General features: G+C 40.1%; 1 protein-coding gene across 1 annotated transcript in view; it reads left to right on the top strand.

Annotated features, from left to right (window-relative positions):
• LOC122555652 overlaps window positions 1-14,707 on the top strand; it is a 90,925-nt gene continuing 76,218 nt past the window's right edge. The window contains 3 exon segments of the mRNA XM_043701648.1: window positions 1-296; window positions 359-751; window positions 1,041-1,228. Of these exon segments, the coding sequence (XP_043557583.1) occupies window positions 1-296; window positions 359-751; window positions 1,041-1,228 (877 nt within the window).

Consider the following 14,707-nt stretch of genomic DNA (forward strand, 5'->3'; position numbering starts at 1 on the left):
ATGGCAAGGAATCTGAAACTGTGCCAGGCATACTGTGACCATACAGGCCTCAGTATTAACACAGGGAAGACAAAGGGATTCCACTTTACATTTAAAAGGAAGACCTTCTTATACAACCACTTCACAAACTGGAAGCTGAGAAATGAATCCATAGCCTACATACCCCCAAGCGACCTAGAGAGGTACCTGGGTGCCCGTATTGATCTGTGGGCAGATGTGACAAAAGGGGACTGGGCGAAGAAGCCTAAGTCCTGGGTTAAAGGAATACAGGCAGCACCACTCCGACCGCGACAGCGGTTAGAAATCCTGAAAACACATGTCATCCCTAGATTGTATTTCCACTTGATCCTAACTGAAGCATCTCAGACTACCCTCAAAACCTGGACCAAATAATCTGTAACGCCACCAAAGAATTCCTATACCTCCCACCTCATACCGCTGATGGAGTCCTGTATACCAGCAACAGGAATGGCGGTCGAGGCATCCCAAAACTGGAGGTGCAGATTCCATCCGTGATTGTTCGCAAACGCGAGGCCCTTGAGATGTCCAGTGATGTGGTAATTCAGGCCTCCTTTCAGTATAAAGGAGAGTGCAACACAGATACCGTTGTGGAACTGCGAGAGCTCAAGGTCCTCAAAGAAATTGAAAATTTCCTACCTAGCAGCCGTAACGACGGCGAGGGGGAAATGGACCTGATGACTGACATCCAAGACATCATGCCAGCACTCCAGCGACAGAAACCGCCCAACAGGTATGCAGGTTGGAGGGAATGGGAATTCGAAAAGTAGCAAAAACTGGAATGTCAAGGGGCAGGCATCCAGTACTTTAGAGACGACAGGATTTCTAATTCGTGGTTAAAAGCAGCAAACTAGCAAAAATCGTCTAGGTTTATAAATAGCTTGCTCCTGTGGTATAATCTTTACCTGACAAGAGCTACACTATCTAGAGGAAGACCAAATCGACACAAACTGTGCTGAAGGTGTGAGATGGCAATCGAGACAATCTCACACATCTCAGGATGCTGTCCATTTTCTAAAAAGTGCTCGCATAAAACGCCATAACAAGATCGCTGACCAGTTGCAAATTCATGTCAGTAAGTATGGCTGGACATCGTACGTGGAGCCCAGATTGCTCGCAAAAGATGGCTCCCTATGGAAACCCAATCTTATATTTAGAAAAGATCAAAAGATCGCGGTAGTAGATGTCACAGTGCAGTACGAGAATGACAGTAAGGCACTGAAAATGGCATGGCATGAGAAAAGCAACAAGTACAAACACCTGAATGCCGAGATAAAAGAACTGACGGAGGTTCAGAACCCAAAACTTTGGCTTCATGATGGGTGCATGAGGCAAGTGGCTGGGCATGAATAACTGCCTCATGAAATTCCTCAGCATCGAGAGATTTGATACCTTCGCCCAAATGACATCAAGCCTCACGTTGTCATTGACACTCGAACTATTACAACTCTTCAGTGACAAGTGAGCAAACAACCGCAAGATGGTGACAGCACTGAGACAAGGATCGGCTAACCCCCACCAAAACAAAATATATAAAAATAAAAATAAAAATACAAAAGGGGGAGGCGCCGATCCACCAACACCATGGCAGTTCACAAAGTTGAGGAAGGCTACCATATGGATGGAGGATGGAGGAAGGAAGACCTCCAACTGACGAAAATCCACCCATGTCTCATATAACACCAGTACCACCTTGGTCTATGGTGATGCTAGAGAGTCCAAAACATCGACGAGCGATGTAAAGACTCGAAAAAGGCACTCTTGTGAGTGTTTCAAAATATTTCAGAGTCTCTCCTTTCAGATACATGGGAGTTAGATTGTTTGACCAACCAGGTCACATATGAGTTTATATCAATTTTGTTTTGGGATTCAAATTCAAACTGAGCCTCCAAAATGCAGAACTGAAGAGATCTGGTGCAATGACACTGCAGTCATTGTTGCAGCAGCCCATGACTAAAGTTGATAAGATGGCTGCCTGGGGCTTTTTAACTGACACAAGATGGCTGAAATAGGTTGGCAGCCACATTTAGCACATATGCACAGCCAGAATTGTGGTCTCCGTACAGAGTTACTGGATAAGATAACAATAAGACTTGTGGAGGTCACGAAAAAGGTCTTAGTGAGAAGAAACATTAGGGAATTTACTCTGTGACAGGCAGTTCTAAACGTATAAGGCACAATTTTTTTAAGGCCTAGTTTAGGCACAGTGCAAAGTTTGTGTAAAAATTTAGATAGTCACAAATTTAGTAAGAAGTAGAAGAAAAAGTCTGGTCCGACAATAATCTAGGAGAAAGTGAGGGCTGCAGATGCTGGAGACCAGAGTTGAAAAATGTTGAAAAAAGTTGAAGCTTGAAGAAGGCCTTATGCCTGAAACGTCGATTCTCCTGCTCCTCGGATGCTGCCTGGCCTGCTGTGTTTTTCCAGCAACACATTTTTCAATGACAATAACCTAGACACAGGGTAATTGGTGAAGAAGTGGTAAATGAGAACACTGTCATCACTGGATAGGGCCATGTTTTTTAGTAAGATTGGAACTTGTCAATGTTTTATTTTCAATAGATGTGTACTCTCAGGCAGACCAAAATGAGACACAGTGCATGCTATCCTGCCGGATATGTAGCTCCGACGTGAAACAAGCCTGGATCAGATGTACTCTGATATTCATGCTAACTTAGGAAAGGTTGGATTCTGCATCTTCCTTCCTATCATCTGCTCCATCTCCTCTGCATTCAATGAGCTGTGTGAAGCAAGCATTGCAACACTTTTCTGGAAGGTTTTGTTATGGAGAGTGTGGCAAGCCTCCCAATGTACAGGACCAATGTAGGAGTGCACTGCAGGGCACTACTGGACTTGTTGAGGCACCACAGCCTCACCTTTAGAAGGCCAATGGCCTGCTCAATAGTGATTTTTGTGAGCAGATATCATTAATTGCATTTCCTCTGTAGCTCCACTTCAGGGTCATGGGTAGCCATCTCTTCAGCCATAGAGCCATAGCGACTGCATCTGCAGTCCTTGTTTTTACCTAGTTGATTTTAACCCGACTGCGAATGCTCTTGCAAGGATGCCTGCCTTGAAGAAGTTTTCCTCCTCTTTCTACAAGAATCTCAGTGAGTCTCTCTCTCTCACTGCAACCCCCAGGTCATCTCTCCTACCCTGAAGCTGTTACTCTTTGCTACCTTTTCCCACCCTTCTCTTTGACCTATCACCTCCATCACCATCCCCACTCCCATTCACCTATTGTACTCTATGCTACTTTCTCCCCACCCCCACCCCCCTCTCATTTATCTCTTCACTCTGCAGGCACCCTGCCTCTATTCCTGATGAAGGGCTTTTGCCTGAAACACCGATTTTCCTGCTCCTCGGATGCTGCCTGACCTGCTGTGCTTTTCCAGCACCACTCTAATCTCGACTCTGGTTTCCAGCATCCGCAGTCCTTGTTTTTACCATAGAAATATATAGCATGGAAACAGACCCTGAAGTCCAACTCATCCATGCTGACCAGATATCCTAAACTATCCCATTTACCAGCACTTGGCCCATATCTACTTAAACCTTTCCTATTCATATGCTCATCCAGATGCCTTTGAAATGTTGTAAATGTACCAGCCTCCACCACTTCTTCTTGCAGCTCATTCCATACATGCACCACCCTCTACATGAAAACTTTGCCCCTTAGGTCCCTTATAAATTTTTCCCTTCTCACCCAAAAGCTCTGCCCTGTATTTCTAGACTCCCCTACCTCACAGAAAATACTTTGTCTTTTTACCCTATCCATGCCCATCATTATTTTATAAATCTCCATAAAAGGTCACCTCTCAGCCTCCAATGCTCCAGGGAAAAAAGCCCCAGCCTCTCTCTTTGGCTCAAACCCTCCAACATTGGCAACATCCTTGTAAATCTTTTCTGAACTCTTTCGAGTTTCACCACATCCTTCTGAGACCAGAGTACAATATTCCAAAAGTGGCCTAACTAATGTCCTGTACAGCTGCAATTTGACCTCCCAACTCCTGTACTCAATGCTCTGACCAATAAAGGAAAGCATACCAAACACCTCCTTCACTATCCTATCTACCTGCAACTCCACTTCCAAAGAACTATGAACCTGCACTCCAAGGTCTCTTTGTTCAGCAACACTCCCCAGCACCTTACCATTAAGTGTATAAGTGCTTCCTTGATTTGCCTTTCTAAAATGCAGCACCTCACATTTCCCTAAATTAAACACTATCTGCCACTTCTTGGCCCATTGGCTCACCTGCTCAAGATCCCATTGTACTCTGAGGTAACCTTCTTCGCTGTCCACTACACTTCCAATGTTGGTGTCATCTGTGAACTTACTAACTATACCTCCTATGTTCACATCCAAATCATTTATATAAATGATGAAAAGCTGTGGACCCATTACCAATCCTTGTGTCACAAGCCTCCAGTCTGAAAGGCAACCCTCCATGTGTCTTCTACCTTCGAGCCAGTTCTGTATCCAAATGGCTAGTTCTCCCTGTATTCCATATGATCTAGCCTTGCTAACCAGGCTGCCATAAGGAACTTTGCTGAACACCACGCTGAAGTCCTTAAAGATCACATCCATCAGTCTGTCCTCATCAATCTGCTTTGTTACTTTTTCAAAAAACTCAATCAAGTTTGTGAGAAATGATTTCCCACACACAAAGCTATGTTGACTATCCATAATCAGTTCTTGCCTTTCCAAATACATGTGCACCCTGCCCCTTAGCATGCCCTCCAACAGTTTTCACATCAACTATGTCAGACTCACCAGTCTATAGTTCCCTGGCTTTTCTGTCCCACCTTTCTTAAATAGTGGCAGCACGCTAGCCAACCTCCAGTCTTCTGGCACCTCACCTGTGACTATCAATGATACAAATATATCAGCAAATAGTCCAGCAATCACTTCTCTAGTTTCCCACAGAGTTCTAGAGTGCACCTGATCAGGTCCTGTGGATTTATCCACCTTTATGCATTTTAAGACATCCAGTACCTCCTCCTCTGTAATATGGACATTTTTCAAGATGTTACCATCTATTTCCCACACTCTATGTATTCCATGTCCTTCTCCACAGTAATCACTGAGACAAAATATTTGTTTAGTATCTCCCACATCTCCTGCACTTCCACACATAGACTGCCTTGCTGATTCTTGATGGTCCCTATTCTCTCCTAGTTACCCTTTTCTCCTTAATGTATTTATAAAATCTCTTTAGATTCTCCTTAATCCTATTTTCCAAAGTTAGCTCATGTCCCTTTTTTGCTCTTCTAATTTCCCTCTTAAGTTTACTCCTGCAGTCTTTATTCTCTTCTAAGGATTCACTTGCTCTCTGCTGTCTATATCTGACATATGCTTCCTTTTTTTCATAACCAAAACTTCAATTTCTCTAGTCATCCAGCATTCCCTACACATACCAGCCTTGTGTTAAATCCTAATAGGAACATACGGTATCTGGACTCTCAATATCCTTTTTCTTTTAGTATTCATTAATTTTCTTGCAGTGATATAAAAAGCTGCAGCATTGGACCACCAGAAAATGAAGGTGTTATTGAAGGAAAGTGAGCAAACACATGCATAAAGCTCCTGTTGTGGATGTAGATCAGCTGAACATTTGGAAATAGAAGCCTTTGCAGTCTCACTGGTTGCTCACTTTGCATCATGTTGGCCATATTGATGCAAAAGATGATGCTGTGTACCAAGAGACCAGCAATAGAGGTAAATCCCGTTGCTTCAATTGTCTTTGAGATGTCAAATGCTAAAAATTGAATGTATTGTGCCCTCCTACAAAAAATACAAACAGACCCTTGATAATTTTGACAATAATCTCATCAAAAAGGTTAATTTTCCATAAATATATCTTAGGACCACTGACCCATATTCAACTGCTGCTCATATGGAACCCTCCTCCACTTTGGCCTTCAAAGTTCTCATTTGAAAATTTACTACTATTCCCAAGCTCTCCACCTGTAGTGGCCAGGTTTCAAGCAAGTTGATAGGTCCTGCCTTCCACTGTTATTAGGATTCCAGTTGATGGCAGGACTCAACAAATCAGAACCTAGAGGGAAACCTGGCTTGATTGACAATAAGTGTTATTTTCCTTTCTGTTCACCGCGAAGATCATTCACTGAACATACAGATAGTTCAGGGATAACACACATTTCAACAGCGCAATTTGACTATAACTTCATTGAAGAATTAGGGAACAATATTTTTGAGAATGATTAACTCTGTTGGCAATAGTGCTATTCTAATGTGGATTGGTTCGTGCACTTCGTTCTGCGCATGCACTGATGTGCGTGCCAAAATCTCCATGCCATTTTGCACATGCCAACGTCCACGCTGTAATCTCCAAGCCATTCTGCGCATGCGTCAATGTCTACGCTGAAATCTCCACCCTCTTCTGCACATGCACGACATCCAGCCAGTCTTTGTGCTGTTCTATGCATGCGCTGATGTCAGCTGCCAACAGAGCAGCTTTCAGTGATGGGTACTGTAAAGAAAGCAGCTCGCTTACATTTTGTAAATGTATTGTGTTAAATTTATCTTTGTTTTCTTAATTAATATGATTTCAATCTTCATTCAGGCTGTGCTATATTTTGTGTTAGACTTTTGGGTGATTTTTGAATGATCATGAGTAATATGTTTTGCTGGTCTGCCCCTAACCCCACTTTTCCCACTGGCCCCATTATTTCTTTAAGCAATTTTCTTTCAAGCAAGGTTTTGCTGGAACGCAACTATGGCTTTAGAGGAGAATTACTTGTATTCTTAAGAGGCTGCTCAATACATTTCTTAACAAAATAACCCAAAGGTTTGTTATACATACTAAAAGCCCAAACTACTTTACACCATACATATTGGGACAGTCTAATCACAAATGTCAGGCAGAAAGAATCATACCTTTTATCTCAGCTATGTCCTTACAGATGCTCAAAACAATAAATGCTGGACCAGACAGCAATGTCCAAGTTCCACAAGTGAATATAAATAATACCTCGATGAATGGTCACAGCTAAAGTTTTTATCTCTGCTGGCATAGCTTTAATCCTTTTCTATCTGGTAAATTTCTATGCTTTCTCTTGAAGCTATTTTCTACAGCTGATGTGTCTTCCTAAGACCCTTAAAGCAACCTGTGAACTCAGCTCACTGTTACTGCTTGTGGTTCCCCTAAATTAATTATTTTCAACAACCTTGTGGGATGTCTTACTTTTTGACGCATTCATAGCATTCTGGTTCTGAGTTTTTTTCTAACTAACTTATAAGGAACTAAGTACTTCTCCCCAATCATGACTGCTTGGAGATTGCTATTAAAGTACGTCTGCTATTATGGACCTCTCCTCTCTGCATGAACATGCTTCTGGTCCTCTCTTGCTCTCTCCAGACGCTATAAAACTCAAGTCAACACAGACCTTCGTAATTATTTCACCAGGTGGCTTGCTGGTCATTGCCCTGAAAGCATGTGATTTCTTGTATTTGCTGTTTTGAACTAAACGACTTTCTGACCCATTTAAAAAAATGCATCAGATCTTCACAGAACTGAAAAACTAAATCCTCTTTCTTTGCTTTAGAACCCAAGTTCTCAAATGATAACAATATATTATGAACCTGCATAATACTGCCTTCAGCCAACTTTCAAAATCCAGAGTACAATGGTAAACTGGTACAATGGCTGGTGGTGCAAATATTTGCACTTGTCCACCTTTGCAATTACCTTATACTCAGGTAACATTGCGCATTCACATTTCTTGTTTGCGACAATCATTACAGGTATACGTCACTCAAAATGATTTTGTGTACAAAATATCTTTAGTAATTTACAAATGTATGAATTAGAATGAGGAGTATACCACTTTCAAATATGTTTGCATGGTTGTTGACTGCCAAAAGTTGATCTTTCATCTTATTATAATGCTGGCAGTGTTCATAAAAAAAACTTGAAGATGGCACAAAGTAGATTTGCTGTTAGGCACATTTTAATAACATCACTAAACATAAAAATTTGCATTTGAAACAGAATATATTTTCTGGACAAAGGTTGTTAACAGGGAGGCAATAAAAACAGAAATCCAGTTTATAAAGAATTACATTGGTGATTTAAATGTATCTTACAAGCTATTTACTTCAAGCCATAGTTAGTTGCTACAAGTTCATAAATAAGTACCAAACATAAAACTGTATTCTCCTCTGCTCTAGATCCACTTATAGTAAATAAGTAGTTTACTAACTTTTATTGGAAAATTGAAGATGAACATAATGAAAGTAACTCTGGAACTTATTTCCATCAAAATGAATTGAAATTAAAGTAGTGCACCTGACTGACCTCAGGGCAAAGCTCAAGTCTTGTGCCTTAATTAAAGTATGGGTCCTCCAAATGCCTAATTTATTATATTTGCTTGACAGGACATTATGATGAAAATTGATTCCTGCTCTTCAGGTTTCGCACTTTGAAATTTGATTAATTAAGGGTTTGATATCAAGAGACAATCCTTGCTTCCAGTCAAACAGAGCATAGTTCAGTTTAATAAACCTATTGGATTTATGAGCAAATAGTTGGAAACAAATGTAATTTGTGTACTTCATAATGAGGCACATTTTATTTTGTCCAAACAAACTGCTTTACTTTTGTCAAATAAATAATGAACTACTTTTTTTTTAACTGATGGATAGGCAATTCTAATAGGTTTACTGTAATTTCATAAATAATTACCATGATGTGGAGATACTGGTGTAGACTGGGCTGGACAAAGTCAGAAGTCACACAACAACAGGTTATAATCTACCGGGTTTATTTGAAACCACAAGCTTTCAGAGCACTGTTCCTTCATTTGGTGAAGTGTCTTCACTGATGAAGGAGTAGGCTCTGAAAACTTGAGATTTCAAATAAACTTGTTGGACAATAATCTGGTGATAATATCAACAGCTCCCCTTTTTAAAATTTTACTTTCATTATGTTTGACATAATTGTGGCTTTCACAAGCCTACCAAGGCTTACATTAAACACTTCTAACCCATCACCACTCTTTTCTAATGTTGATACTTTATTATTAGCCACATTCCATCTAGAGAAGTTCTCTGTGTGGGCATTAGATAACGCATCTGAAATAACTGCACACAGGCCAGGTCCCATTACCAAGTCACTAGTACACTAACTGTGGACAGCCAACTCAGAGTCAATCCTCAACTGAGGAGATTCTAGTCTCCTGATTATATTGGTCAGCCAAGGCTTTCCTGATTGGCCCAGGTTAACAACCCCAATCAAGAATCCTAAAGTTAACAAGGTCAACCTAGTCCCAATCACTACAGCACCTCAATTTTACTCCCTATCGTTCTACGTCTACTGATCTATACCTATGATTCAGCCAACTTGACTTATCAGCTTTGGATCAGTGCCAATCCAATTTCACCAACTTTTAAAATGCTGATAATTCCCACAACAAGCAGGCATACTTTATATTCAAAGATTGCAGCCAAATCTGCTGAATTAGGGTGGGAATCTCTGACAGGCGAGAGGGGGCTGACGTAAGATTTTGAAAGTTTAGTTTTCTTCCAAAGTCTTTGTGAAACAGAAGAACCAGGCCTGCCCCAGCCTCAACCATTCAGACCCACTAGGAATGCTTCAGTCACTATGTCCACACGGTCACAATAGACAATAACTTCTCCATGAATAATTCTTTTATTTATGATAATATGTTAATATCATTATGATGCCCACGAGGTAATCATAAATCAAAGTAACTAATGTACCAAATGACAGCCAAAGAAGAAATTACCAATAAAAATTTCACATTTTGTAACTTCTCCTTTAATATAACTCTCATTCTTTATAAATTAAACATCATTTACCAGGCAAATAATGTAAATTGGTAGATGACAAATCAGCTGTGATGTCATTGAATGAGAGAATAAACTCCCAAAAATTAATGGCCTTTTCCTGTCTGTATATTTGTATGTTTACATAATCAAATGCTGTACAAGATAGGGAAACATTAGAAGGAAGTGGCTAAATCTTTGCATCAACGGATGGATGTTTATTAACTAAAGTGACAGCTTGTAGAATTGAAGGCAAAATATTGATTCGGTTAGGAGATTGGTTCAGGTGTAAAACAGTGATAGTAAGCACTAAAACTGGATGAAGGTGACGCAGCAGATTTTGCTGGTATCACAGCTATTTCACTGTATTTATTAATAACATTGATAATGCAATGGAGAGTCATTGGTAGCGTAATATGTAGGGTTCATAATTACAAAAACACATTGATAGATGCATAGATTGAATAAAATCTTAACAGATGGGTCCACTTTTGTTTGCCATTTATATAAATAATTTGGATGAGAATTTAGGAGGCATGTTTAGTAAGTTTGCGGATGGCACAAAAATTAGTGGCATAGTGGACAGTGAAGAAGCTTATCTAAGATTGCAAAGAAACCTTGATCAATTGGATCAATGGGCTGAGGAGTGGCAGATGGAGTTTCAATTGGATAAACGTGAGGTATTGCATTTTGGTATAACAAGCAGGGAAAGATTTATACAGTTAATGGTAGGGCCTTGGGTAGTGTTGTAGAACAGAGAGACCTAGAGTTCAGGTAAATAGTCTTTGAAATTTGCTTGCTTTATTGCTCAGTGGAGGAGTCGGGATGGTGTCTTCAGTTGAGGATGTACAGGCCTTTTCTGGAGTACTACATGCAGTTCTGGTCTACCTGTTATAGGAAGGATATTATTTAAATGGAGAGGGTTCAGAAAGCATTTATCAAGCTGTTGCTGTAAACAGAGGGCTTAAGTTATAAAAATAGACTTGATAGGCTGAGACTTCACTGGAGCATAGGAGGTTAAGGAGTGACCTTCTCGAAGTTTATAAAATCTTGCAGGACATAGTTAAAGTGAATAGCAAAGGTCTTTTCCCTGGGGTGAGGGAGTTCAAAACTAGGGGGCGTATTTTAAGGTGAGAGGAGAAAGACTTAGAAAGGAAATGAGGGCCAACTTTTTTGCACAGAGAGTGGTCAGTGTGTGGAATGAACTGCCAGAGGAAGTGGTGGATGCAGATACAGTTACAATGTTTAAAAAAAATTTGGATAAGTACATGAATAGGCAAGGCTTGGAGGGATAAGGGCCAAATGCAGGCAGGTGGAATTAGTTTAGCTTGGGAATAGGGTCGGCATGGACTATTTCCATGCTGTGTGACTCTATGACTTATAACACAGTGTGAGGTCATTCAATTCAACAGGAATGATAGCTCCATGAGGTAAAGCTAGGAAATCTCATGAAGATCCAAAGAGATTTAAGGGTCCATATATATACACACACATATCTCTAAAATGTAGCAGTCAGGTTCAGGGAATAACCAGAATGGCTAGTTACATCTTAGTCATTTTAAACAACTGGCATGGAATGTATGGAGAGTTGTTGATGCAGCTGTACAAAATCTTAATTAGGACACATCTCCAATATTGTATACAGTTGAGCATGGCCCACTATATTGTTGTTGAAAGGTGTATAGTCTGGATTCACAAGAATGCTACCAGAGTTCCAAATCTTAGATTATGAGGAGAGATTACATGTTAAAAGTGTCTTAACTTCATTGGAATATACAAGACCATGTGATGACTTGTCAGGAATTTGGTTTGATTTCCATTGATGGGAATCACTGAAGACAGGGGAATGTGACTTTAAAATCACAGCAAGACCATTAAGGAGAAAAGTGGTGGAAGTGACACTATATCCCACAAAGGCAACTGAAGCTATCATAATTACTAAGTTTAAATCTGGGGTTGGTAGATGTTTGCTACCTGAGGAACAGGGAGCCAAGATGCATGAAGGTAGTTAGAGCACCTGTAATCTTAATTATATGAGAGAACAGATTCTCGTATGCTTTTTTTGGGGGGAAGGAGAGGCAATTGAACAAAACAGGATGAGGATCATGGACGTAAACATGCAGGTCAGGAATTGCCCCTCAAACTACTGCGGAGACACCATAGTCCTTGCAGACTATAGCTAATTATGTACAGAATTTGAAGGTCACTGTAAGCTTTGCCACCAAATGAAAAATGCAAAGTGGAATATTAGCCATGTGAGAGTTTGAAGTGTGATGTATGGAAAGAGAGATAAGTCTGCAGAGGAGTTGGTGCAACACCAGATTATGAGGTTTTGGAAAAGGAAGGTAAGCATATTACCTTGGTGACAGGTTGCGAATGTATTTGAGCAAATGGACCAGTACATGGGAAAAACTTGGATAGCTGCAGGGTAGACAGGTTGAAAGACAATAAATGAGAACCAACAAGAAAGGCATTAAAGAAATTGTATCTGAATGGAATGAAATTATATCTAATGGCCTCTTTGGCTTAAAAGAAAACATAGTAAGAAACATTAAAACAGTTAACCCTGTGATGGAAAGGACAAGGTAGATTGGTAGGGAGCATTTGATATTCTATGAAATTTAAAATGAACGCACAGGCATTTATACGACATTAACAGAACTTCAGAATGATCCAACATGCTTTCAAACCAAGTTCTTATGAATTGTTGTAATTGAGTAAGTACAGTAGCCATGTTGCTTTCACTCATGAGTTAATCTGCTGCAGTGATTTTGATTAAGTGATAATTATTGATCAGGACACCCAGTAGGACACCACTGCTTTATTCAGATTAATGTTTTTTGGCTACCTAAGAAAACAGAATGGTAACTCAGATAATATTTCATTTGGAAGATGGTACTGGCATTGTAACGTTATCCAAGTAATACACTTAAGTGTTAGTTCAGATTTTGTATTCTTATTTCTAGATTAGTTTTGTAACTCAAGATCTTCCAAACTTCAGAGGTGAGAATGCACCTTTAACCAGGAAACACGTAGGTTAGTAGATGTTGAAGACTGAATTTTCAGAAGTTGGATTTTGAGGAGTAGGTGATGGAAGGTGGTTTGAAGGTGATAGGTACAGAGACTGAGAAAAGGAAAACTTCAACAATTTCAACTAACATGGGACTAAACAAAGGGCTTGTAGTCAAATGGATCGAAAAACAGACTTTTAGATTGAGAACAAAATAGGAATGTTGGAACATAGGAGCAGGTGTAGACCATTTAACCACGAAGCTTGCTCTGCCAGTTAGACCATAGCTGGTCATCCACCTCAACACCACTTTCCTTTGTGATTCTCAAATCCCTTTATGTCATTGTTAACCAGAAATCTATCAATTTCTGCTTGGAACAGGCTTAATGATTGAGTTTCCCAGTTATCTGTGGCGGAGACTTCCAAATATTCACTACCCTCTGAGTAAAGAAAGTACTGTTTATCTCAGTTTTAAGTGGAATACTTATTATGAGTCAATGTTCCTGTTTGCAGATTCACCAGCCAGGGGAAATACCCTTTCTCTATCCACCCTGTCACATGCTGTAAAAAATTTGTAGGTTTCCATGAGATCATCTCTCATTCTTTGAAACACTAGACAACATAGGCTCAGCTTCATCAGTCTTTCCTCATAAATCAATAAATGCGGCAGAGGCTAAGATGACTTAATGATTGCTGAGGGTATATAAAATGGGGGGCTAGCCCAAAGCAACAGTGAAGTAAAATACTGGCAGAATAAAGATAAGGACTTTTTGTGGCCAACCATTGATTGGTTATTTAAGGGCCTCCACAGACCTTAGATATAGATTTAGAGTTATTTAATATTGCCACTTATATCTTGGTACAATGAAAAGTGTTACATTCCAGCGCTATCTTGGATTACAGAATAAATTGCTGGATAATTTTTTTAAATGGTAAAATACTGAATAAATTAATATTAACTTGATATTCCTAAATTGGAACAGCTTCAAAAATTCATCTTGCTCTCTCCATTGACTTCATCCTCTCTGGTCCTCCAGTCTTCGCCATCTGACCCGAAGGTCGGCAGGCCACACATCCCACTCATATCATTTCAGACAGGTCATGGTCATTTGGGTAGGTGGCAGGATGGTAACCTGCTAGATTTTATATTCTCACCCTGCTTTCAAACCCCCTGGCAGGGGAATACAAAATCCAGTTCAATGTTAGTGCAGATTGATTGGATTATGTGTCCAGTAACATCACTACAGTGATCCTGTGCCCCAATCTGCTTCACATAAAATATTATTCTTCTGTCCTAAAGGTAACTTCTATGAGTCTTTGGCTGGTAACATTTTGGTACTTTATGTACACTCGCTTTTCTTTATTTATTCTCCATCTGTAAGTCTAACAGGGGGTATTGGCTTTCTATTTCCAATCCTGTGCATTCACCCGTCTCAGCTCATCCACTACTGAAAGCCCTGATACTTTTGCTGAAACACTTTGTTGTCTTTAGACTTCACAATTCCAATGTATTCCAGGCTGGCCTGCCCTTGGCTATCTTGAGGTAATCAAAACCTCTGAAGCACTATTCCTAACTGTCACCAAGTCCTAATCATCTATCATCCTGATGATCACTGACTTGCAATGGTTCCTAATTTACAATCTTTCAATTTTAATGTCCTTGTCCTTGCTTTCAAATTCCTCTGTGACCTCACTGCCCCCTTCATAACATTCTCAAGTCTCACAAACATGAGAGATATTTACACTCCTCCAATCCTGGTCTCAAAAGCACCCTGAATTATAATTGCTCCACCATTAGTGTGGCACTTTAGACACAGTCGGCCCTAAACTTTGGAATTCCTTCTCTGAACCTCTCTGCCGCTCTTTTTTTT

Source organism: Chiloscyllium plagiosum, chromosome 13 (genome assembly GCF_004010195.1).
Source record: "Chiloscyllium plagiosum isolate BGI_BamShark_2017 chromosome 13, ASM401019v2, whole genome shotgun sequence".
Classification (NCBI taxonomy): Eukaryota; Metazoa; Chordata; class Chondrichthyes; order Orectolobiformes; family Hemiscylliidae; genus Chiloscyllium; species Chiloscyllium plagiosum.